The 24,907-nt window shown below is 35.4% G+C and overlaps 4 protein-coding genes across 8 annotated transcripts; all 4 read right to left on the reverse strand.

Moving 5' to 3' along the window:
• Nucleotides 1-69: 69 nt before the first annotated feature.
• LOC127260023 (5'-adenylylsulfate reductase-like 5) lies at nt 70-4,837 on the reverse strand. Its single transcript, XM_051287655.1, has 4 exons — nt 4,463-4,837; nt 1,687-1,868; nt 1,274-1,398; nt 70-1,073 (listed from the first exon to the last, which is right to left on the reverse strand). Exons 1-4 carry the CDS (start codon nt 4,637-4,639, stop codon nt 613-615), a joined length of 945 nt encoding a protein of 314 aa, XP_051143612.1. The 5' UTR covers nt 4,640-4,837; the 3' UTR covers nt 70-612.
• A 962-nt stretch (nt 4,838-5,799) lies between these two features.
• On the reverse strand, nt 5,800-7,736 carry LOC127260024 (ethylene-responsive transcription factor ERN1). Of its 2 annotated transcripts, none has more exons than XM_051287657.1 (2): nt 7,214-7,736; nt 5,800-6,867 (listed from the first exon to the last, which is right to left on the reverse strand). In XM_051287657.1, exon 2 carries the CDS (start codon nt 6,844-6,846, stop codon nt 6,046-6,048), a length of 801 nt encoding a protein of 266 aa, XP_051143614.1. In that variant the 5' UTR covers nt 6,847-6,867; nt 7,214-7,736; the 3' UTR covers nt 5,800-6,045. The 2 variants fall into 2 exon arrangements, with proteins under 2 accessions (XP_051143614.1, XP_051143613.1); XM_051287656.1 differs by having other exon boundaries at nt 5,800-6,872.
• A 180-nt stretch (nt 7,737-7,916) lies between these two features.
• Nucleotides 7,917-16,951, reverse strand: LOC127260022 (uncharacterized). The gene is made up of 20 exons (XM_051287654.1): nt 15,551-16,951; nt 14,819-15,022; nt 14,246-14,350; nt 14,086-14,151; nt 13,829-13,993; nt 13,529-13,603; nt 13,289-13,443; nt 12,417-12,552; nt 12,267-12,336; nt 11,584-11,711; nt 11,433-11,489; nt 10,489-10,674; nt 10,283-10,375; nt 10,012-10,097; nt 9,864-9,930; nt 9,718-9,784; nt 9,500-9,636; nt 8,876-8,967; nt 8,737-8,803; nt 7,917-8,548 (listed from the first exon to the last, which is right to left on the reverse strand). Exons 1-20 carry the CDS (start codon nt 16,778-16,780, stop codon nt 8,384-8,386), a joined length of 3,351 nt encoding a protein of 1,116 aa, XP_051143611.1. The 5' UTR covers nt 16,781-16,951; the 3' UTR covers nt 7,917-8,383.
• A 5,051-nt stretch (nt 16,952-22,002) lies between these two features.
• LOC127259385 (uncharacterized) lies at nt 22,003-24,849 on the reverse strand. Of its 4 annotated transcripts, none has more exons than XM_051286695.1 (3): nt 24,369-24,849; nt 24,160-24,292; nt 22,003-23,920 (listed from the first exon to the last, which is right to left on the reverse strand). In XM_051286695.1, the coding sequence occupies exon 3, from the start codon at nt 23,915-23,917 to the stop codon at nt 22,256-22,258; it is 1,662 nt and encodes a 553-aa protein (XP_051142652.1). In that variant the 5' UTR covers nt 23,918-23,920; nt 24,160-24,292; nt 24,369-24,849; the 3' UTR covers nt 22,003-22,255. The 4 variants fall into 4 exon arrangements, with proteins under 4 accessions (XP_051142652.1, XP_051142650.1, XP_051142649.1 ...); XM_051286693.1 differs by having other exon boundaries at nt 22,003-23,956; XM_051286692.1 differs by having other exon boundaries at nt 22,003-23,956; nt 24,043-24,292.
• Nucleotides 24,850-24,907: the final 58 nt, after the last annotated feature.

Below are 24,907 nucleotides of genomic sequence, written 5' to 3' on the forward strand. Positions count from 1 at the left end.
AATATATACTGCAAAATTATTTTAATCAGATAAAAAATAATCTAGTGAATATTAATTGATCAGGGTGCATTTTAGATCCATTTGAATAAGAAACAGGAGCCAATAAAATAACAAGTGTTAGCGGTGTTCAGGATTAAACCGAAATCTACTGTTTGTGTTTTTCGAACATGACCGTGTTAAACCGTGAACACGGCCGTGTTCTGTAATTTTCCTGTCAAGATGCATAATTTAACAACAAACAAACACACAGATAATTAAAGGGCAGAAACTACAAAGCACATATTGAATTTGTTAACACATTTAGGCTTTAGCTACTACATCACATCACATCACACGATAATTTTTTTACAGACAGCCTCACACTGGAGTGGAGAAGGAATGTCTCCTGAAATTTACAACACCATTCCATTCCTCATCACAAACCCACCATTAATCATCTCTCATTGCTCTCTCTCTCTATCTCTCTCATATATAGATATATATAACAATAATCTCATAAGCAGCAGCAGCAGCACTAGAGGAGTAGTTTACAAAAAAGATGCCAAGTAGAAAGGAGCAAGAAAGAGAAAGTAAGGTACAAACATGGCATTACCAGGAAATGCAGGCATAGTCTCACAAGTCTCTGGAAGCAACTGCTACTGTTACTGCTGGCCTTGATGAAGACGATGTCGTCTTCCCTAAGGACACTGAGGCCAGCGAGGATGCCCAAACCCGCGCATTTCTCGCTCCTTTGTGGAACTTTCTTGTTTGGCATACCTTTAGCTTGCTCCAAATCCTCTTCACATCTATTAGGTGTAGGGTATGCTCTAGAAGCTGCTTTGACTCCCCAAATATAGCCAAGTTAAGGCGAGGGATGTATGTCGTCCACAGCGTCATCAACCGAGATGTGATTTCTGGACAGAAGTAAAGGAAAGCCCGCAGGAGGACGAATATGACAGACAGCATCAGATAAGGCTCCCTTGAGAATGTTTCCTTCAGTGAAGATCTATTCCAGAATTGGAGGCTGTGGTCGGGCCGACCACTTTCTGGATGACGAGATGTTTCTTTGACTAAATTCACTGCCGGGGATAAACCTAAGGCAATAGAAAGATGATGTGGGTAAAATAGATATACACAAGAGTTATCCCATTCAAGATTGAAATGCCTTTGCCCTTGATATGGGAGGCTGCATGTAGAATCAATTTATAGCACATGAAAGTTTCGGCGGCATAATTATCTAATATGTCATCATCTTAGCATTGGACAAATATTAATATAAGGGTTGTACTGATACCTGTAGTTCTTTTATAGAAATCTATAAGTGACTCCAGATCCTTCTGGCCATGATATCTTTCTTTTGTTGTATGACTCAGGATCAGCAGTGCGGGTACACTGTGAATACCATATCTAGAGAAAACACTGCAGGCATACCACCACAGATTAGATTTTAATGACAGAAGTAGAATGTTAGATGCAAGAAATATAAGATGTGGTAGCCTTTCCAACTGGCTAAGGTTTTTACTTTTTGCTGCATGGATACACATATTAAGAAAAGCAATATTCGATAATGTTTCAAGAGTGAAGGTGTAATAAGCTAAAGCACTGTGAACCCAATCTGCATTTTGTTGTTGAGTGAATAAGACAGTGAAGTAAGCTTTCACAAGGAAAAAAACTATTGGGTGAATGTAAATAGGGAGTAGAAGATACCTGGGCATGGCAGACGATTGTTCGACCATCAAATGTTCGATCTGTGGGTACATGGAACTGAGAGTGGCGAAATTTGATTGAAACATGCTAGAGAAAGGACACCAGGAAGCATAAAACAGTACAGCAATATAGCTGTTTTTCTTACTGGAGCTCACAATCTTTTCAAATGATTCCCCATCAACCTTCAGTGAGAGATTAATTCAGTAAATTATCAAAGAAAATAAACCAAATGTATTTTCAAAAAGTCAGCATACCAGAAAACTAGAAATGCACACAAACAAATATATAGAAAGTTCAAATTGATTGACAAAAGGCATTGCAAAGTAAATATTTAGGGATGCATCCACATTTGGTTAAAAACTTTACAGGATTGCAGGCCTAAAAATGTTGGAATCTTAAACATTAAAATTTTAAGTGAATTTATCATTCTCATTAAGGGAATATATACATACACACACAATATGTGGCAACAAAAGAATGCCACAATATGTATTAGGAATTAGGATAATCATTAGCTAGACATTAAAAAAATTGACAACAAAAACATCTTAAGTCAAAATTTGTAGCAACGATATTAAAAATTGTCACCAAGCAATATATGATTGGCCAATCTAATGCCAGCCAAAACAAAGATGGGGTAAATTCAACTTTTCAATTGAAAAAAAGAAGAAAAAAAATACACAACCTTACATTCCAGCCACTGAAACATGCCTTGTCAGTCAACAAGGCTAACCAGATTATGCACACATACATACATACATACATACATACATACATACATACATATATTTCACAAAATAAATTCACTACTATATAAATGTCAACAGAAATGGTGTGATGAAGGGTTATACAAATTCCCTATGAATACAGGTATGCTAAACATAAACAAGAAATTCAATTGTTAATCATTGAACATAAATATAATGAAATTCAACAAGTCTCATAATAATAACAATATAAAGCCTCAAGTTAAAAAACAAGTTCTAACTAATCATGTCATCAATTATGAAATGCATGACAATTATAGAAATCAGATTACTCAACAGAAGGATACTGCTGGGTGGCACATTCATCCAACTAAAATAACAAAGAAATACAATATATTATGCACCCCAAGAATTTACAGAGTTGGATGCAAGGTCTATTTTCTGAAATGACTTCTAGGGCTTAGGGAATTTTCACACTCCCTGCATTGATTTTCTTATTTGTAATATAGCTATATATAACTAAATCTAAAAATAAACTTGCTTAAAAGAGCAGATAAAATGGACCTTCAAACGTCAAAGAGCATGCCTGAAAAAGGATGCGTGCAGGCCCTCATTGAAGGCCAGCAGTTCATCTGAGAAAAAATCCCAGAGGCTGCGCCTTGCGTCATTTTCATAAGGGAGCACAATTAACAACTACGTTGCCATGGAAACTAGTAAAATATTTGCAGAAGCATGGTGTGGGCGAAAAAACAGTATCAATGAACGCGTGGCAATGAAACCTTAGTTAACTAATAGAGCTTTGTAATTTTTTACAATATAATTTAAAAGTTCACGTGTTAATTCCTGCATCTTAGGGTTAACCATGTTGACTAAAAATAGTAATATAAATCATCAAAAAGTATAATTTGTCGTACTTCCATAATAGAAGTATCAGATGTCAAAAGGCACCTGCGAATGACGACACACACACGCCTAGATAAGTTGCATGAAAGTGCGTGCAACCAACAAGTTTGTAAGTCTAAAAGGAGCATGCTTGTGCCAGTCTAACATTTATTAACCAACATTCAACAACAACACTTTTGCATTATATATTCTCCGTCAGCACTTTTGTATTATATATTCTCCGATAATCTGCAGCATCTGTATCATTTTTGTCATTCAAGCAATTATATCTACAACGCATGATGTTCAATACCAAACAACAAAACTTCTAATGCTCGAAAATTCCCCCATCAGTCTCATGCAAATAATTTCATGTCACATGTTTCAATTTCAATGATTTTCAAATCCAATTACATGTGTAGAGGATCAACATCCTTTATAGTTATTATAACATATAATATCTGCAATATAATCTCTTTCAAAAACTGAACCACTTCACACATAAACTAAACCATATCCAAGACAGTTGCTTTTTTATCTCTTAACTCTTAATCTTGATTAACTGACACAAGTCATATGTTTATAGCTTATGTTTTAAATTTTAAAACAATGTATAAGCTTCCAAACAACTTTTTAAAGCCTCAAAATTGCAACTTCCTAAGAAACTTAGAAACCATCTAATAGCCTACAATCAAGCACAACAAAAAGTAGCATGATAAAACTGGAAAACAAAAGTGCCAAAGCTCCTATCCATAGCTGAAGCTAAATAAAAACTCAAGTACAGTCCTAACTCCTAACCATTGCTGCCAGCTTAGTTCGGTCACAAATCAAGACAGCTTCACAAAATTCTTTTGCTAGGAATTCAATTCGAGCAAATTATGGAGGTCTTTTAAGTTTTATGTGTCCAATTTTCACTTTGAAGAAGCAGGCTATGTCACAACTCACAAGTCTTGGATCTAGAAAGGATTGAATGCATCTTCTGCACCAGAATCAGAAAACCCTCAGCACCTCAAAAACCATCCAACAAAACAATTAGAGCAAGAGCATAAAACCAAATAACCTAGAAACCATGAAACAAAACATTACACCCTTTCCAGGAACAGCAAACCAACATACCAAGCAAAATTAGGCAAAAACAACTTAGAAGGAAGAGAAATATATATATATATATATATATATACACACACCTGAACTGGTGGGGAATAGAATGGATTCGAAAATGGGCACTGCGAATTGAGATCATAAACAAAACCTCTGAAATCACGTTGACACTCGGAGGGCGACGAAACCGCCGCCGTCGCGGCCGTTTCCGCCAACACACACATCAACAATATACACAGCCATTTCTCCATCTTAACCTCCATGGCCAACGTCAGCAATCCCCCCTCACAAAAGAACCAACCACGGCCAAAACCCTAGAAATTGAACTGCAAAATGGGCGAAACTTTTCCAAGGGTCCGCAAATCTCACCTTTTTTTTTTTCGCCGGTGGAAAAGTGCAGCTGAATTATCTTCTCTATATATATCGATCAATCGATTCGATCCTCCAATTGTGACTATATATATATATATTATAAAATTTATGTTAAATTGTAATTTTGATTCTGATTTTTTGTCTTAACAATATTAAATCAGTTATTCCGCTCAGGCGGTGAAGGTCGCATTTGATTGGTCCACATGTCCACACGATGAAAGGATGGTCTGTGGTGTAAACTAATAAAAATTTCATTAATTCTAACCAACAAAAATAATATCGATGACATTGTATTTTAAATACTACATTAATTTCAAATTTTGTAACATAAATGCTTTTAATATTTTTTTTATTTTTTTTTAGTTTCACAGGCTAATAAAAATTTAAAATCCAATATAATTTGTAAAAATTCAACTAAGCCCAGCACATTAGGCCCAAATAAAGCCCAATATTATATTGTAAAATAGCCTATAAAAGACCATGTAAAATAAAGTCCAGTGGAACCTCAAATAAGCCCATATGACCTAATTTAACAGGTCCACATTGGCCCAATTATTGGGCTTAAATGAAAGCCCGTACTTGTCGATTCATTCGTGTTTTATATATATATATATATATATATATCTTTCCTAAAACGTATTCAATTCAAATGAAATGAAATTGACGTCTCATCTAAAATCCTAAATATATTTCTATCATTGGCTGATTTGGGTACTGATAAACCCTAGTAAGCAATTATTTTTCAGTCTATGTTGGTAGGTAAATTGTCATCATATATATTGTTAATTTAATAAGAGTATGTTTATTCGAATGACTAAAATCAATAATATTATTTTATTTTAATGTAATTTTATGTTTATTATAAGTTATTAATTCAATTTTATTTATTTTTTTATTAATAATTAATTTGATATTAATTTATTATATAATTAAAACGGATTTTAGTAAAATAGATAATTTTGTATTAAAAAACAATTGAACGATTTTCTCTAGCAATTCCAATTGCTTCAATTCCTCTTTCCAGTTTGTATGTATGAATAAATTTCTTGTTCCATTCATCAAAGTAAGTCTCCTTACAGATTTATAAAAAAGGTTTTGCTCAGCAGATGATCTATAAAAAGGACATCCATGGCTGCTAATGAACATCCATTCACTGCATATCATAAGAATGACAGAAGAAACTCATTTCACTACATGCTTCTAATATAAAGATGAAGCAAGATCGCCGTTTTCCGGGATGTTTTCAATGGATTTTCTCCGACTCTCTCGAGCTGCATTACACACACTAAACAAGAAACTAACTTTGACAGAACATTTGGGATAGAAGAGGGAAATCCCAGAAAGGATCGTTGCAGTCGACGCTGGTATTCTCCCAATATTCGTTGATCCCATTCATGGCGTATAGCGACGCTGATATCTGTCTTTCAACCTTCATCTGTTCGAAATCCGGGAACTGCACCTCATTCATTCCTTTTGGCACATAAAGGCTGTCATGAGGGAGAGGAATCTTGTCGAAATCCATACTGACAATGGCAGGTTGATTGAAGCAACTAACGAGCCGAGACGAGCAAAAGCTCAAGTCCGGCTTATACGAATCCTCATTGATAGATGAAGGAGTCAAACCACTGCCATGAGAGCTACCTGTTCCAAAGCTTCCATCATTACTACCTTGCGAGTCGCTACTCGGGGAAGAAGCAACCTTAGAACTGGTTTCTTGGTTGCTGAAACTCTTCCGGTTGGAGGAGGAAGCCGGAGGGGGAGAACAGGTAGGCCTGGGCTTATTCAAGCTTCGCTTATGATTGAGAAGGTTCCGGATCTTGAGAGAGAGGGCCGGGTTGCAGGGCATGCCGTTGAAGAAATTGGTGCGCGTGTTTGATCCACGTAGGAGGAATGCAGCCTCGTCGTAAGCCTGAGCAGCCTCTTCAGCAGTGTCAAATGTCCCCAACCACATCCTGATCTTCTGTGTGGTGTTCTTGATTTCTGCTACCCATTTACCCGAAGGCCTTTGTCTAACCCCGACAAACTTGTTCTTGTTTCCGCCTCTGCTGCCGCTGCTGCTACTTCTCGACTTGTTGGTTGTCTGGAACTGGAGTTCCATGTCACTCCAGCTGCGCCGATGCTATGCTACAAGGAAAGAATCGAGTATTCTAGTTAGGAGGTTAAATGGAGACAAGGGATGTGGTTTTTATAGCGAGGGGGTGTCCTAAATAAGTTTGTCTTGTAACTAAAAGGGCATTTGATTCCTCCAAAAATGTAAACAAAAGAGTTGACTGATATTTCAAAGATGAGTTGCAAACATGACCAAATGGATAATGCCCATCACGTTCTTGATCAAAGAAAAGAGGGTATGTATGTATATATATTGCCAATCATGTCACTCACTAAGTGATGGATAATGACATGAACGAATGAAATAAACAAGTCAAATTTGGAATGAAGTCATTATACAACAAGACAAAACATACCTTTTTGCCAAGCTTCCAACAATATGCTCAATAGCTAATGTTTGTCTGATCTACACTGAGTCAATACTTCATATAAGAGTTACGTCATCGCCCGGGGCGCCTGCAAGTTGAAGCAACCCTCCAAAGTCTTGCCATTTGGATGCACCTGCAAATGCATTAAGAAAAGTCACTGAACATATAATACATATGTATAGTACATGTAGATAATATTAATAAAGTGGAGTATGGTTTGGTATTAGGTGCTAAAACAGAATCTAAACAAACACAAAAGGAATCTAAAGTAAAAGAAACCAACAAATCTGAGTAAAGACAATAACAGAGCAACAGCAAACTCAAGCAAAAGTGATAACAATTGGGCAATTTATTGTAAGAAGACTTGTACATATCATACAATAATGCCTGAAACCTAAATGTATACAGTACTTAAAACCTCATGAGCTTATCATTCATGTAGATCACTCACTAGCACGGTCTTCACATGGAGTCTTTCCTGGAACTGTTGAGCCTCCTGTTTAGGGACAACAAAAAGGTTCCAAATTTTTTTCACTATTGTACAAATACAAAAAGCCATTGGGAAAAACCATTCACCGATACACCATACATAAATGACTGTAACGTAGAAAGAAGCACAATCAAGAATGGGCAAATCCACATGCTAAAAAACAGTATCATAAGTTAACACAGTTGAGATATTTGAAACCCATCGTTCAACGCAATGTTAACCACTTATCAAAACTGACAAGAAATACATTTATGTCCAAATCCTTGTGCTGTAAAAGAGCACATACTGGATCAAAACTGCAACAGGTATTGCCTCTCTGGCAAACCCCAAATATCACAGAAAACCCCAACCTTCAGGGCCCTCTTAACTCCCACAAAACAAAACAACCATCCCCCCACCCCCACCCCCACCCAAAATTTCATTTCCCATCTGGCTGGAAATAACAGTCCAGAAATGCTTTATACACATTATACAGAACTATAATATCTATCCACACAATGCTTTTAGACTCGGACTGACACAACCACCAGGGTGCTGCATGAACCATATGCCAATAAATGCTTTGACGACTCTACTGGAAGAATTGAGGAACAAATGTATGATTGGGGAAAATCGACGGCACACAACCAACACCAATATCAATGAGACGTCCTTCTCAACCATCAGCATTATGATGACAAAATGGACTGCAATGCTAGCTGCTGCTGAGGCTGCAAAGATGATAATGTAGAGGCAAGGGTGGCTGGAGGCAGTGTCTGTTGTAGCTGCCTCAATAAACTAACCATTCGACTAGCAGTTTGGTCTGTAGCAAGGTCCTTGCCAGCACAAAGAACCTGAAATTGAAATGTTCATGGAACAATTACTATCTCCATTCGCGGGGATCCTCATTAACAAAGTCCAAGTTTCCAAGAGAAAATCGATAACAGTCATTACAACATTATTGTGAATTTTATTTTAAATCATAATTTAGATTTAAGTATCAATAACATATATGGATCTGCAAACGGTTTTAGAAGCTGACCTCGGCAAAAACAGACACAATTTTAGGAAGATATTGATTGTTTGGGCCCAAAAGCTCCCTATCAGACCTGGAAGGAAGAAAGCACAGTGAGTACAAAGGATAATGAAAAACTATAAAATTCATAATTATAGATCCCCACCTCTCAACCATAGAGCAAAGCTGGTCATGAACAACTTTTGCTTCAATAAGATCACCCTTTAGAGGTAGGCAACTTAGCCAGGCAGGAACCACCTATGGGCAATGCAAATTAGCAGTAAATATCCAGGATTCCAAGTGATAACATCAAAGTTATGCATCATTGAGTCTTCTAAAAGCATAATCACTTATATCGAATAAATCTTTCCAAGAATAAAATTTATAGGTGAAAATGATGCCTAAGAATCTTTTGCATCTTCTATGCCTAGAAGCATCTATGATACCTTTCAAAAATAATTGTTAAAGGCAAGGTTCAATTTTGCTTCAGATCTTATAACATATTCTACAAAAAGAATGAGTCAGTACAAACAGATTGGAGACTCGTGTTAGATCTAAGAATTGCAGTGTTGTCTACATGAAATGGATTCTCAACTCAAATTCTAGCACAATGAATCAAACATCAAGCTTTTGTCAAATTTAACTGAAACTTTTTAACACATTTGGGCGCCTGCAATGAGGAATCAGTTTGAAGTTCAAATGTAGCCATCTCTTTCAGAATCTACCTGAACTAATCACTTTGGAAAATAAGTTATAGTAATAACCCATGAAACACAACCTAGAAACATACCTGAGTTGAATCAATACTGTCACGATGAAACTGACAAATCTTTCCCAAAGCTGAAACCGCATTATCATATGCCATCACATTTTCTGACTGCTTGGCGTTGGGATGCCCAATAACAAAATTCAGCCTTGAAAGAGCCTCTGAGCAAAATTAAAGATAATGAGGTGTAAAATAAAATGTTTAAAACACATATTCCTCGACATTGTGAAAGACAATCTTACCTCCAACAAGTGGTTTAAATGCAGTACCACCAAATTCTGCACATACACCAAGACCATAGACAGCAGCCTGGGGGTGGGAAAGAGGTATCTTAGAAATGCCCAAAGAGGATTGTGATAACTACATGCCATACAAACTATTTACAAACCTGTCGAACATCTGGGTTCTCATCATTGCATGCCTCCAAGAGGAAAGGAAGATAGGTATCATAATACCTGGTTCACATAAAAGAAACTGCATTAAGAACTGCAAAATTGGAATAAACTCCAGGATTCTTAATGGTAGTGTGTACATACTTCACTGCAGCTTCACGACATTGCTCTGCAACATCATCAAAGATGCAAATAGCAATCCTTCTCTCTTCAGCTGTCTTATCTTTTCCCTGAAATAAAATGAAACTGTCATCAAGAAGAAAATGAAAAATAAGAGAGATCAACTTCCAACACTGTTAAATCCGGTTGTCAAACTCATTCCGCACATTACACCTTTAAGAAAAAAAGGTTTGAAATGATGCTTCCAAAACATCTAACTGAACAATGGCTGGATAATTGAAAAAACAAAACTTACCCACATCGGCATCAAGTATGATGACAATTCATCGAAAAAAGGCATGAAAGAGGTCTTGAATGTTTTGATCACGGTACCCAAGATCTCACCCACCTGCTCAAGTTCAATAGCATTTCTTAGATTTAAAATGGCAATAATTAGCAGCTTTCAACTATTCAAATATATTTATATATTGTATTCACAGGTAAAGAACACAAAAAACTAACTTGGTCAAACACTTCTTCTTCCTGCTCATTTTCTTCTTTAAGCAATTCTCCCTCTTCAGCATCAAAATCTTCAGCCTTGGTCCTTTCAGCTCTCTCTCGTTTCCTACTTGAGCTTGCAGTAATCACCTGTTTTATCTCATCAACTATGCTCCTCACCTGACTCTCATCGAGAAGCTGACCAGACACCTGAGAAGACGAAACGAATATTGAATGGGAAGAACTATAGTGCAGATTGGAGTTTGCTAGTGCATAAGCTAAAAGAGGAATATGATAAAAATAAGCAGGAAAAACGCATTACAATCAGGTTAAAAGTTCTTGCATACCAAATACTAAGGTAAAAGTAATTAATGGGGTTTAGAGCAGATTTCAATACCATGGCTATCAGATGTAAATAAATTTTAGAGTGCGTTGAAAATAAATTTTTCAATCTGAACATTCAAGCCCAAGTTCACTTGTCGATCAGTCCATCATATTTAATGGGAAGATATCTACTGCTTCTAGAGATGCAGATAATACTTATATGTATATTACACACTAAGCCTTGGAATTGCAGGAGACAAATTTCACCAAGTCAATTCACTATTCAAGAATTCTCCCACTTACGCTAACTGTGCAAAACCGTAAATAGCATATTATAGAGCAGTAAAACCACAAATTAGGTATATATTAGTACCTTCATTCCTTCACTCTGACACAATTAGGAGATTGAGTTCAGAATAAATATGTGTGTGCGTGAAATTAAGCCATAATACGCTTCGCATATCTGATCTCTAATCATTGCATACAATTAGCTGAACATTTGACTAATTACATTAACTAAAATGTGTCCAAAGCATGACAAAAACCAAAAACTGAAAAAATAAATAAATACTGAGTGCTTGCAACATAAACAGTGTTGAGCAACAGACAGAAGTTATATTTTGTTTAGAAGAAAAATGACTTACCTGCAAGCATTCATTAAGTGCATCCAACATGCTGGCAATTATCTCAATATCAGGCTCCTGTAAGGAATGAATATTCGTCATATATACTGTCTAATACAAAGCAATTAAATCAAAACTACATTTTTAGGGGATATTTTAACTGAAATCAGACCTTGTGTAAAGCTTCCACTAAAGCAGGAACAACATAGTCGGACAACTGCTTTACATATGTCTCATTACGTCCCTGAGCAATCCCTTTCTCCACAGCCAATTTTGCAGACCGCAATAGCTCCGGCATGGCTTGAGAAAAACAAGACAGACTTATCTATTATGGAAATTCTTTGGGGAGAAAAGACAAATAATTTTAAGACAGTCAAAAAAAAAAAAAAAAAGAAAGAAAGAAAGAAACATCTCATTTATCATCCTGGGTAGATCTCTTTCTCGGATGCAAGTGTTTCCAGAATGATTGGTTACATATAAAGGGGTAGCTGTCCATTCAGAATCCTCCCCATCAATGCAGAAAATAAACCCCACACAATAACGAAGTACACTAAGCAATCCTTCTATTTGCAATCAAGTATACTCTGATCAGAAAGATCTAGCATCTAAAAGCCAATCTCAACTATTGCTGTGGGTGAATCTTGGGGCCTCAAGTTTAGGAATTTTCAGCATACAAAATTACAAATATGATGGCAGATCTTCCTATTTCTAATTACAATTGGGGAGTAGTTTCAAACCACATGATACGATCAAAATCTATGATTTACATATTGAGAATAATGATTTTTCATCAAAATCAACCAACTGAGATGCTTGCATAAAATTTATAGAAGTACCAAACAAGACATATATTACCTGAAACAGCAGCTCTCCTCACTTCTTCATGGAAATAAAATTTCAAAAGGGGAACCAGTGTTGGGGCAACCTACACCAATTTCAATAATTGAGGGATCAAGAAAACCAACAATCAAAAGTACAAAGAAATGGCAATGTATTTCTATCAACCTGATCAATCCATGGGTAGAAACCTTCCTTCAGCTCATCAGCATAGCAACATAGCATGTTGCATGCAGTGGCCTTTTCTTCAAGAACACTGGTCTTAATCCCAATCCTTTTATCACCAAGAGTGATGGTTTCCATACTGCAGCACAATAGAAATACAATCATTATTCAATAAGAAAGAAATTTATTCCGGTATTCTTGTACTTCGAGGATCATGCAATAAGAAAAGCCATATGGATAAAAAGCACCAGTTAAAAATGTGCAAAGGTAAAGATAACACATCTATAAGCCCCACGCCCATCCATATATAATAATAAAAACATGAACACAGAGGGTTCCAAACAATAAACAAGATTTAGTGCATATATGCAAGAAAATAGAATGCCACTAATAATACAAAAGAACTTTCAGAAAAATTAATAAATACATATAGCATGCCTTCACAAATCATAATGCCATAAAAATTAGGCAAACATGCAAAAGTATGGAACAATGTACTAACAGAAAAGACATTCAAATATTTATTTCAGAAAAATTAGAGGCCTTGCAGCAGAATATAGGCAGCATACTCATCAATCAAGTAAGTAACAAGGGCTAACATGAGAGTAGATAAAACTGTGTATGGAAACAGAAGAAATCAGGGAATGGCCAACATTATTTCTACAGGAATAAGATCCTAAGAGTCTACTACGCTATCACAGGCAAGGAAAATATTTAAGACCACACTTAATTACTTTTTTCACGATCAAAAAGATTCAAAAGCAGATCTTTATCAAGTCGGTGGCTAGCAGTATATGTAATTACACTTTAGTCCAATAAAAAAATATTGAAACAGTAAAAACAATCATGGAGGAAAAAAAGAAGAATGACAAAACCTTTCATCATCAGAATCATCAATTTCAACATCTGAATCAGCAGATGTGATTGTCACATCAGGCTTCAGCTGAGCAGATTGAAGCAAAGGAGGCATGACCACATTCATGTAAGGCAAAAAATCCTGGCCCAAGCACTTGCAAAGCCTTGCCCACGCCTACAGTGTAATGTAGATATATTAAAACTTGGATTTACAAAGGCAAAGGCATTACAAATCTTCAATTTCAGGGACCAGAATATACTTGTAACATGTAGCTAGTAGTAGGATCATCAGTCTCCATCTGTGATCCTTGCAAGGACATAAGCACTTCCATGACCTTAAATTAAAGCAAGAAAAACAAAAAAGTTAGTAACAAATAATGACTAGCATCATAAGTCAAGTTTCTATTGCAGGTAAAAGTTAACCTGAACAAGATCACTGTGGTGCAGTTATAATCAATAACATTCAACATGCTGTTTGTGTGCAGTAAGAATGAAAGTTGTTGAAATTATGCAGAAAAGGTATTTTCACGAAGTGGACATCTGAAACTCTAACATATCACCTGCTTAGCATCCTCCTTAAATTTATCCTTTCCTACTGCCATCCCAACTAAACTGATACATTCCATTGCTTTCGCCCGTAGCATGCGGTTGGACTTATCTGTTGCATTCACCAAGATAGCTTTCAAGTAGGGCATTACCGCATCATAATATTTCTGGAAATGTTCCTGTAATAAAACCATATCAGTGTTAAGTGCACATACATATAGCAGCAATATATATATATATCAATCTTAAAGAAACTGTACAACTGGCAAACCTGAGATGAATCGGCAACAGAAGCTAAAGCAGTTAAGGCACCCTCCTGCACCATTTGTTTGGAGTTCTGCAATATATCCACACAAACAATTCAGAATATACCGCAGAATAGACAAACTCTCACTTCTCACTGTATTTATCTAATTCTCAAGTATTTTTACCTGCAATAACAGAAGCAGTTTATGCACTATCCCATCTAAGTAAGGTGTCAAAATTTCGGGGGTGCAGTTTTCGCTGAAGTTGAGTACAGCAGAAGCTGCATGTGCCTGACAAGAAGAAAAGAAAAGAAACAAACAAAAATACTAAGAGATATAACAAAGAAAATACATTCTGGAGCACCACACGCTAAAGAGAAAACCCCATCATAAATAAACAAACAGAAAAATATATAAGCAATAAACAAAAATGAAAAAACACGGTAGGAAATCAATGAAACCAAGGCTAATGACATGATATAGAAGAAAGTCATTGCCTCTCAATGTATTTGTGAGCCCCCAATCAGCCCCATTCCCCAACTCAAATATTTAATTAAGATTCCCCTTTCCTAAAATTACTTGTTTCTTTCTCTAATGCATCAGCCAGTATGAAGGTTCATTTTGTGTTTCATTCTTTCATTTCTCTTCATTTTAGCAACAGTAGTCTCTTGAGTTTCTTTAACATAGCAATGTTTCATTGCCTCTCGATCAGTATTTATCACGTTAAGAATTTTTAATGAGGAAAATCAGAATTCAAACCTGCACTCGAGGATTCTGGATATCATCCATAGCTGCAGCTAGAGCCGGCAACACTTGTTGATGGTACTGAACTTGCAAATCTGGGCCCAAATCAGTTGAAAGCTGACCAATAGCATTTATAGCTGCCCATCTGACACGAGGATGAGGATGTTGAAAGGAATTCAAAACCATGCTCACCACGTGCTCTAAATTCTTAATCATAACCTGAAACAGAAAATTGGTAAACGGAGCTTTGTCAATATCAACCAATAAATAATTATCAGATGCCGGCAAATTCAATGCCTTTCCAAACTTAAAACAACATAGTAGCGACAACTTTCTAACAAACTCCGTTAAAAGAAACAGTAAGGTTATTCAACAAAAATCACGGCATCACCAACCACCATTCAAGGACAAAGAAAAAGTTTCCAAAAACATCGCCATAGCATTAAGTTTTAGTATGTAATTTTCAGGATGAAATGAATTCTGAAATAAAGTGATAGGGCATTTAAGCGAAGCATAAACAAGATTCGAATCTTACAAGAAGCAACCCACTTGGAATGCAATTTCCAAATGCAGTTACTATCTTAATAAGCATCCTTATAACATGTTAAAACCTTTTGTGCCAGTGAGTTAAGTACGAGGTATTGCTTATCAACTATATTTTAACAAACAATAAAAACAAGGACAATAAATTATCTATATAGTCATAAAAAGGGATTGCCATAACTAGAAACTAGACGACAATTATACCTTTGAGCAACCCTCGGCAATTTGTGCAAGGGCAATGAGGGCTGCATGATGCTTCTGCCACTCAGGAGCAGACAGATACGCCGGCAACTGCTCAGATGCCACTGGCACTATGGTGTTCCCACCAAGGGAGATTGCAAGCCTATCCAGGCACTCCTGGCCAACACTGTAATTACTCGTCTCTCCTGCATCTTCGTCCTTCGTCTCTGCACTATGCCAAGCAGGATCATCCTCCACATCTAAAAGCATCTTCATCAAGATAGCAAATAGCCTGCTGATGAACTGTGGCAGCTTCCGCATCATCCCCGGTGCTCTCTCACGTGCTTCTGCAAGTGTGATGACAAATTCAATAGCCAAATGCCGAGTTCCTTCCTCCAACCTCTCAGCCTCGGCAATCTGCAACATAGCCCCCACAACATCCACAATCTGCCTTCGTAAAAACCTGGGCTCTGTCCCTGCCAGCTCTATCATCAACTCCAAAGCTTCCTGCGCTGTTGCCTCCTGCCCTGAATTCAGGGCCTCCGTCAAAGTCCTCATCATCGATGGCAATAAATCCTGGAACCTATCACGATCATTAGAGCTCGACAGGCACTGAATAAAATTAATAACCGCACTCAAAGCGGCAATCTTCACATCCGGATTTGTGGAATTATTCAATACATTCAGAAACACCGAATGCAAATCCTTGATATAAGGAACCAGCGTTTCTCCTATATATTGAGCCAATTGAGAGAAAATCAGAAAAGCCGCTTCCTGCAATTTAGGGGAACTGGAGGTTACGCATTGAAACATGAAAGGCAAAATATCCGGCCACTGATTCTCCGGCAGGAGCGAGGAGGCGAGCTCCGAAATAGTATCGCATAGCTTTTTAATCACAGATTTCGTTTCCTCGCTCTGGATTGCCGATAAAAGAATATTCTTCACAGCGGACCGCGTCGATTCGGTAAGCTGTGGCCAGATGAACGAATCATCCCTAGTCAGTTGCTTCCTGAGAAGAATGGTCGCCATCGCCCGCGCCTCCAGATGAACGGATGACGATATGAGATGCCCAAGTTTCAGCGCCAGCGAGTTCGGATCGTTCTGCTTGAGCAAGTTGAATATCCCCTCCGCCTGCGAACGCTGGTCGTTGGCAGTCGACATCAAATGCGATATTAGGGTTTCGAACGGCGCCGGGTCCGGCCCCAGAATCGCCGCCAGCTGTGCTTGCTGGAACTGAGTTGACTCGGCGGCCATCACTGAGTCACCCGAATTCTGCACTAGGGTTTATGATTTCCGTGATGGTGCGGCGCGCTCTCCCTCTATTCCACCCTCTCACACATACAAACACGCAATTTGGGGTGTCGATATATATACCCACACACAGAGGAGAGAGAGAGAAACAGTAGAGCGAGAAACCAATTAGGGAAACTGCAGGGTAACTGTTCTAGGAGGAATGTACAACCATCTGATGCATAAGGTACAACCTCTTGGAGGAGGGAAAATAAAGAGGTCTTTGTGAAATGATATAATTAATTGGCGCCCATAGCCTTTTATTATATATTATATAAATCATCGTGATTAGCTGTGACACTGCTGGCAATATTATTATTTTTATTTTATTGTTAATTAATTAAAATAAGTTTATTTTTTTATGCTAATTATTAAGAGGCCAAATTATTTAAACAGAAAGTTGTATAATGAAGAAAATAAAGAATTAAAATAATAGTGATGATAATAATGATGTTTTAATTAAATTTATTTAATTATATTTTAATCTTCATTATTAAGTTACTGATTGTATTTAGTATAAGGTAAGTGTTGAAAATATTAATTAATATTTTTTATTAGTTTTTTTCTTTTTCTTTTTTTTTTTCTTTTTATGGAAAGTTTTTTAAGAACTACTTCCTCTTTGTCTCAGATACCGTGTGCTACAGATACTGTATTTTAGGAGATGTGTAATTAGTAGATAATTAAGAATATATTAGTGAAAATAATTATCCTATAATATAAATAATTATAAATTAAAATTAAGATAACTAATTAGTTTAATTAAAATTAAAAATTAAATTAAATTAAAAAATTTAAAATGAGATTAAAGTGTGTAATCATTTTCCAATAAAGAAAAGTGACATAGTATGTCGGACGGACAAAAACGACATCGTGGACATAGTATTTGGGACGGAAGTATAATTTAGTTTCCTAAACTATTTTTCTTTATGATGTGAACAAAATTTATAAATATATGTGAAAGAGATTTAGTCAAAAAAGTTGAATAATGTGACAATGGACACCAAAATGATTTTTTCCTCTTTTTTAAGTGATTTTCGTTTAATTAAAGGAAATAAGTGGAGTTTATTAGGCAATATTACTACTGATTAATTGTAATAGATTTATAGTAATGATTAAATAAGAATATATTCCCTCCGTCTCATTTCTCACGTTCACATTTTTATTTCCGTTCGTCTCATTTATTTTGTCGTTTTTATTTTTTGGAAAATAATTATACACTTTAATCTTATTTTTAAAAAATTTATATTTTTAATTTTTTTAATTTTAATTATACTAATCAATTATTTTAATCTTAATTTATAATTATTTTTATTATATAATAATTATTTTCACTAATATATTTTTAATTATTTACTAATTATACCCCTCCTAAATTCTCGTATCTACATTGTCAAATTATCCGGGACGAAATCAAATTGTCAAAATAAACAGTAAAAAAATATATTTATTCTATCATATAATAATTGATAGTTTGTTGTGCGGTTACCTATACTACGTTTCAAAACTACAGTTTTGGGTTGGACATGAGATTTAAGAAACATTGATATTACATTGGTAATTAGAAAAAAATATATAAGTAAAAGACTTTTGTGTCCTTATGAACGTATTAGTGTAAAAAGCAGTGATAATTATGTAATAAAAATAAAAAAGTAGAGGTAGTTTTATGGTGATATAGTTATTTATGAAAATAAAACTACTATTTTTGGACGGATAAAAATTATAAATAAGACTATGATATTGTGACGGAGGGAGTAATATTTTTCTATTTTGAATAAAATATACTAAAATCAAAATATATTTAATAAATATAAATTAATTTAATTAATTATATAATATATAACATTTATCATTCAAAATCATTTTATTTTTATTTATCTCCTAAAAAATAAATATTTTTATTTATATTAGATAATTTTTTTTATGACTCAAGTATCAGTAGTGATTACCACCGACAGAACTTAATATCTTGTAAATAATAAATGTGTGTCATATATTAATTTTTTAAAAATATATATTTTTTTAAAAAAAAAATAGTGAAAAAACAAACTTTCTGTATAGATTAAATTATGACTATATAATGTTTGGATAAACAGTAAAATATATAGTAAATTAAATATTTTTTTTTAATAACCCTCTGAATTTGAAAGATATTTATTGTTAAGAACAATATGAGCTTTTCCAATATCCCTTAGGTTTAGGAGCAAAAAGAGGAATCCGCCTTTTTCAATTTATTTAGTGTATATTTTTTAAAATATTTTATAAATTATACTTTTATATTACTCCCCGTCTCACTTCTCATGTCAATTTCTTTATTTTTGTCCGTCTCACTTATATACTTTACTTTTATTTTTGAAAATTTAATTTATAATTTTTTTAATTTTAATTATACTAATCAATTATCTTAATTTTAATCTATAATTATTCTTATTATACCATAATTATTTTAACTAATATATTTTTAATTATTTACTAATTATATCCCTCCTCAATTTCCGTGTCTATAGTAACACGGACAAAATATTCGGGACAGAGGAAATATATAAGAATGTATGTATTTGATTTGAGCATAGATTTTAATCTATGATGTAATTTTTTTTATTTTTTCTTTATTGGGGACGGAGTAATTATAACCTAAAACCCTTATATTATTATTAAGAGTAAAGGGTGAGCACAAAATAATAATAATAATAAGTAAATTGGTGATTTTATTATTATAATAATAAGTAAATTAAAACCGTTTATTATATCACTTGCTAATAATATACAATTGGGTTATTTTAAGAATGATAATTTTAATTTGATTTTTAATTTATTTCAAGATATATATAATAGTTCTACTATCATATTTCTTATAACTGCGATAACATATCCATACATTTAAATTTCTTTATACATTCTCAAAACTACTTCATAATACTCCTTTCGTTTCGGATATTTTGTCTGGTTTACTATAGATAAGAAAATTTAAGAGATGTATAATTAGTAAATAATTAAAAATGTATTAGTGAAAATAATTATCGTATAATAAAAATAATTATAGATTAAGATGAAGATAACTAATTAGTATAATTAAAATTTAAAAAATTATAAATTAAATTTTTAAAAATAAGATTAAAGGGTATAATTTTTTTTTAAAAAAAAAATGACAAAATAAGCTGAGCAGACAAAAATGGAAAGGTGGACATGAGAAGTGGAACAGATGGAGTATTATTTAAAATTGGTATTTAATTTTTAATCTAATTTCACATGCCATCTAGTAAATGCAATTTTTATAAAATAACATTAGTAACAATAAAAGTACAACTAATTGAATTAATAAACAAAGAGCCAATAAAAGCTATGTTATTTTTCGATTTTATTGAGCTTTTATTTAGACATAAATGTCGAGCTCTTCATTTAAATCTCTTTCGATTCATCCGACGGTAGGCGTTGAAATGACCATCTTGTCCTTCGGGTCGTGCCAAAGCCAAACACAGTTGCGCAACATACGTCTTCGATCTTATAGTGACCTTTGGAATCGGAACATCAGTGACGAGAGGATTATCCCGAGCAATTATGACCTGAGCTTCGTCGATATTTTTGCCGACGAGCTCTGGCCAAGTGTACTCGTGACCTCGACCGCAACATTTGGGTGTAAAACATGACGGAAAACTCTCACATCACTACAAGAAAAAATTATTTTTTGTAACAAAATTTTTTTGTCTCTAAATCTATTTTTTCTGTTATTAATGACATTAGAAACGAAATTAGTAATGGAATTATGTTAGCTACGTGAACTTTAGGGACGAAATTCCGTTACAAATATATTATTTTTTTGCAGTGCATGGTGGACATGGGACGCGGTTCATTTTTTTTTTACTCCCTCCGTCCCACATAATTTATCCCTATTTTCTATTTTCGTCCGTCCCACATAACTTGTCATTTCTATTTTTGAAAATATAATTATGCACTTTAATCGCATTTTAAATTTTAAATTTTATAATTTTCTTACTTTTAATTAAACTATTTACTTAATCTTAATCTATAATCATTTTTACTCAATAATAATTATTTCTACTAATACACTTCTTAATTACTTACTAATTATAATTTACCTAAATTTCATTGTCTACAGTAATACACCCATATTATATGGGACGGAGGGAGTATTATTTTTTGCTATATATATATTTTTTTAGTGATGTGTGTTTTTATTTTGTATAGGATACATTTATTTATATTAAAATAAGGTAATTTAAAATGTTTTCGTAATATTATTTTGTGATGCATATTATTATGTGTATTAAAGATAATTCGATTATATAGATGTAAGGATACAATAAGATTGCACACGTCTTATTATGTAATAAAGAAATTTACACTCATTGTGAATATTATTATGTGTATCAATAAAAATATTTTGACTATATAAATGTAAGGATACAATAAAATTATATGCATCTTATTATGTTTATTGATAATACGCTTTTTGTTTCACTTAATTTTTTCACTATTTATAGTTCCGTCCCACATAATTTATTATTATTTTTTAAATATAATTATACACTTTAAATATTATTTAAGTAAAATTTAAAACACAATTCTTTTAAATATAACAAGGAAATTACAATATTATCCTTATTTCCAACATAAAACTTTATGTATAATATACACACAAAAAAACGTTTAAATAATGCTCTCCAATAAACATACATAAATACAACAAATCATTCCGATAATATTCCCCTTAATCATTAAGAAGAAATAAAAATTGACTAAATAAATACTCATCCGTCCCAAATATTTTTTTTTTTCAAACTCGCTGCAACATTTTTAAATTTAAAAATAATTAATAATATTTATATACATATATTAATATTAATATACACTTCATTTTATCCTATCGCATCGCTCAAATAAAAAAACAAATAATCATTTATTTCTCCAATCACATCACTTAATATTTAAATTATCTTAAATTACCGTACTTAATACTTCTCACTTAAATTCTCGTGTCAAATACAAATATTGCACGATGTTTTGGACAGAGGGAATACATTGTAACGTGTCATTAACCATAAAAACACATATATTTTGTGCATGGATATTTTTTAATATTAGTATTATTTATTATGTTAGATAATTAAAAAATTTGTACTCTTATTTTATTTTAGGATAGACAAAAAAATGAAAAATGAAACCTATAAGTCTTATGGGACAAATGGAATATATAATATGCGTTAAAAATAAATAATTACATAAACAAAAAAATTAAAAATTTATAGCCAAAAAAAAAAATAAACGTGTCAAATTAAATGAATGTACTAACTACTAACCCCCTTTACTACATTTTCTCGACCATTCCTTCGTATTCATTATGGTTTAACTTCGTTGAGGTTGCCTGTATGGCTTTAACAGCGTTGTTCTACGGATCGACAATTTTCGAACTTCATTAATCCATCAACAAGTGTTGATCCCATCCTTACAATCCCTTGTAAGATCATAGAACGTCTCGACCCGTTTCTTGGCCCGATACAAAACCTCGGTGTCGACGGCGACTCTCATGTAGCCGTCGAACTCCACGGCCCGGCCCATATTGAGCGCCGTCGTCTCGTTGTACCATTCGCTCGTGTTCCCCCACAGCTCCCGATAATCGTCGAGCAAATGCACCTTGTAATGCGACCGTAACTTGTCGAAATGTCCCGAAAACTCCTCGTTCGTCGCCACGTACAAGTTTCGCCACGCCCCGACCCTCGACCGGAGCTTCTCGACCAACGCCATCGGAGACGTGTCGACGTCCAAATTCGGCCATTTCTTCTTGTCCTCCGCTTTCCATCCCCGGACGACGTGGACGGCGTCGAAATCCCAATCCATGCTCCCGCTTACCGCGGTGACGATGTTCATCAACCTCTTCGACTTCCACAGCGCCCGCCACGGCCGCTCGACATAATTCCCCGCCGCGCCCTCGCAGACCCGGTACCAATAATTGTTCGACTCGAGGGGGTCGTCGAATTGTCGCCATATCACAGTGCTCTTGTCCTTCCGCAGATCCATCGGCGACACTTTGTAGCCTTTGACTTTCCTCACCGTCGCCTTCGAACGACGATGGCTCCCGTCCCATTTCTTCCAATCGTTCAAGAACTCGCGCTCCTCGACGATTGGTGACGTCTCCTTCAAATGCTCGAAGTCGAAGTAGAATCGGAAATCCTTCGAGTCCTCATTCTTCCCGCTCTTCGTGTATGTTGACGACAAGCAAATGCGCAAGTCCATCACGAACGTTCGGTTCAAGAACCGCGCCTCACCGAGCGCGCACAAGAAGCTCCACAGATACTGATTCATCCCTTTACAATGATCGCCGCCTCTCGAGTAGTACAAATACCGTCCCTTCCGAAAGTCCGGTCCCAACTCCGGCACCGTATCGTTGATCTCGTTGTCCTTAATTCCGGGGACAATCTTTGCCCTCGGACCCTTCCTCGTTGCATTCGATCGAATCCGAGGAGGACGCGCATTGACGCCGGAATGCCATCTGCCAGCGCGGATCACCTTGTAGCTACAATCATCCTTAAAACCAACAGTGAATCGCCGGAAGTCCCTGTACCGCCGCCACGACCGCTCCTTCTTGTTCCTGAATCGCCAGGCGACGTCGCATTCGTCGCTCCTCGATCCGTTCACCGGTTTTTGATACTCCAAGAACACAATGGCCTTAAAGAACTTCGAGTTAAACCTCTTGATTGCTGTAAGAACTTTAGGATCGGAGCAATTCACCGGCGATCCATTCTGGCAGCCTGATTTCATCGAAACATCATCCTCGGACTTTCCTGCAGTACTAAACTCAGCTGTCGGCGCCGGCGCCGGCGCGGCGGCAGGCGGTGGAGGAAGGGGCGGCAGGGCGATGTCCTCGCCGGTTTTGAGGACGGAAGTGTCGGCCTGAAAAGTGGCGTTTTCGACGTCGGTGAAGACCTTGGTGAGTGCCCTGGCAGACTCCCATGGATCAGGGGGTTGATATGTAATGGCTACGACGCTGAGAATCAGCACTGACAGGACGAACACAGAGAAGCAGACATTGCTTATGAGCTTAATGGCGTTCTGCCCAATCGGGTCTGTTGGATTCACTTCTTTCATCGCCTGTAAATTCAGATCAGCATCTCATGAACCCTAAATCTGAAGATGAGTGAGCACGGGATTAATGAATCTCAGCCGTTGAGATCAAGAAAGAAATTCAATCTAATTAAAACGAAACTACTCACCAGACACGAGATTGGATCTTGGGAAACAGAAAAGAAACAGTTTTATTTTATTTTAGATTGAGAGAAGAACAGCACACAAAGCAAGAAGTTTTTGTTGCAAGAAGAATGGAACTGTACCTGTAAATGAAGAAAAATGATTTAACTTGAAGCAACAGCAATGGTGGGAGTGTAAACTTTTTTCTTTCTTTCTTTTTTTTTTCCCTTCTAAATATTGGCTAACAAAAGTGGGTCAGTCGATTTCCTGTCACCACTGTCGGCAGGGTCAGATGTTTCTTTCATTTAATAAAATAAAATAAAGAACTAATAGACAAGTATTCCATAAATACCTTTTTCATTCAAATCAATCCAAGGGCTTCAGTCCAGCAAATTTGTCCCTGCAAATCTAACCATGTTGGCATATTATAAATGATGGATTTCGATATGATTAGTCCTTCCAAGAAACAGCCTTGTTTCTAGATCTGATCTGGATCACAGCACAGGACAACCTATTACATGGAATCAGGCTAGATTGCCCGTCTTAATATGCAAAACTTGATCAAGGTTAAAAGAGATCTGTTAGATTGCAGTGAGTAGGAATTTCTATGGAAAATTTCATGTGTTTGGGAATGAATCAGAGCAATAGTGTGAGAAAAATGCAATGGGGAAGGTAGGCAAGAAAAATCTTGTGCGAGAAACTCATGCAAGTGATGCTTGTCAAAGGCACAAATTGACTGTAAGGAAATGGTTATACTTAAAAAACAAGTAATGAATGAGGACTGGATCATACCTTGAAGCTTTTGTTGTCGACTAGTCGATGACAGGCCGCATCACCAGAGCTTGTCCGAATAGAATATCCCCTGCTGCATATAAGTATAGATTGATTACA

This window comes from Andrographis paniculata, unplaced genomic scaffold, assembly GCF_009805555.1.
Source record: "Andrographis paniculata isolate CXL003 unplaced genomic scaffold, ASM980555v1 Contig60END, whole genome shotgun sequence".
NCBI lineage: Eukaryota > Viridiplantae > Streptophyta > Magnoliopsida > Lamiales > Acanthaceae > Andrographis > Andrographis paniculata.

What these genes read in the sequence shown, in the direction of transcription:
- LOC127260023 (XM_051287655.1), bottom strand. Translation starts at nt 4,639, where the DNA reads ATGGAGGTTAAGATGGAGAAATGGCTGTGTATATTGTTGATGTGTGTG. An exon ending in TCTATTCCCCACCAGTTCAG is followed by an intron (nt 1,869 to 4,462) that starts GTGTGTGTATAT and finishes CTCTCACTGAAG; the next exon opens with GTTGATGGGGAATCATTTGA. An exon ending in CAATCGTCTGCCATGCCCAG is followed by an intron (nt 1,399 to 1,686) that starts GTATCTTCTACT and finishes GTATGCCTGCAG; the next exon opens with TGTTTTCTCTAGATATGGTA.
- LOC127260024 (XM_051287657.1), bottom strand. Translation starts at nt 6,846, where the DNA reads ATGGAACTCCAGTTCCAGACAACCAACAAGTCGAGAAGTAGCAGCAGC.
- LOC127260022 (XM_051287654.1), bottom strand. Translation starts at nt 16,780, where the DNA reads ATGGCCGCCGAGTCAACTCAGTTCCAGCAAGCACAGCTGGCGGCGATT. An exon ending in TTAAGGAGGATGCTAAGCAG is followed by an intron (nt 13,604 to 13,828) that starts GTGATATGTTAG and finishes CTTTAATTTAAG; the next exon opens with GTCATGGAAGTGCTTATGTC. An exon ending in TAGTGGAAGCTTTACACAAG is followed by an intron (nt 11,490 to 11,583) that starts GTCTGATTTCAG and finishes CATTCCTTACAG; the next exon opens with GAGCCTGATATTGAGATAAT.
- LOC127259385 (XM_051286695.1), bottom strand. Translation starts at nt 23,917, where the DNA reads ATGAAAGAAGTGAATCCAACAGACCCGATTGGGCAGAACGCCATTAAG.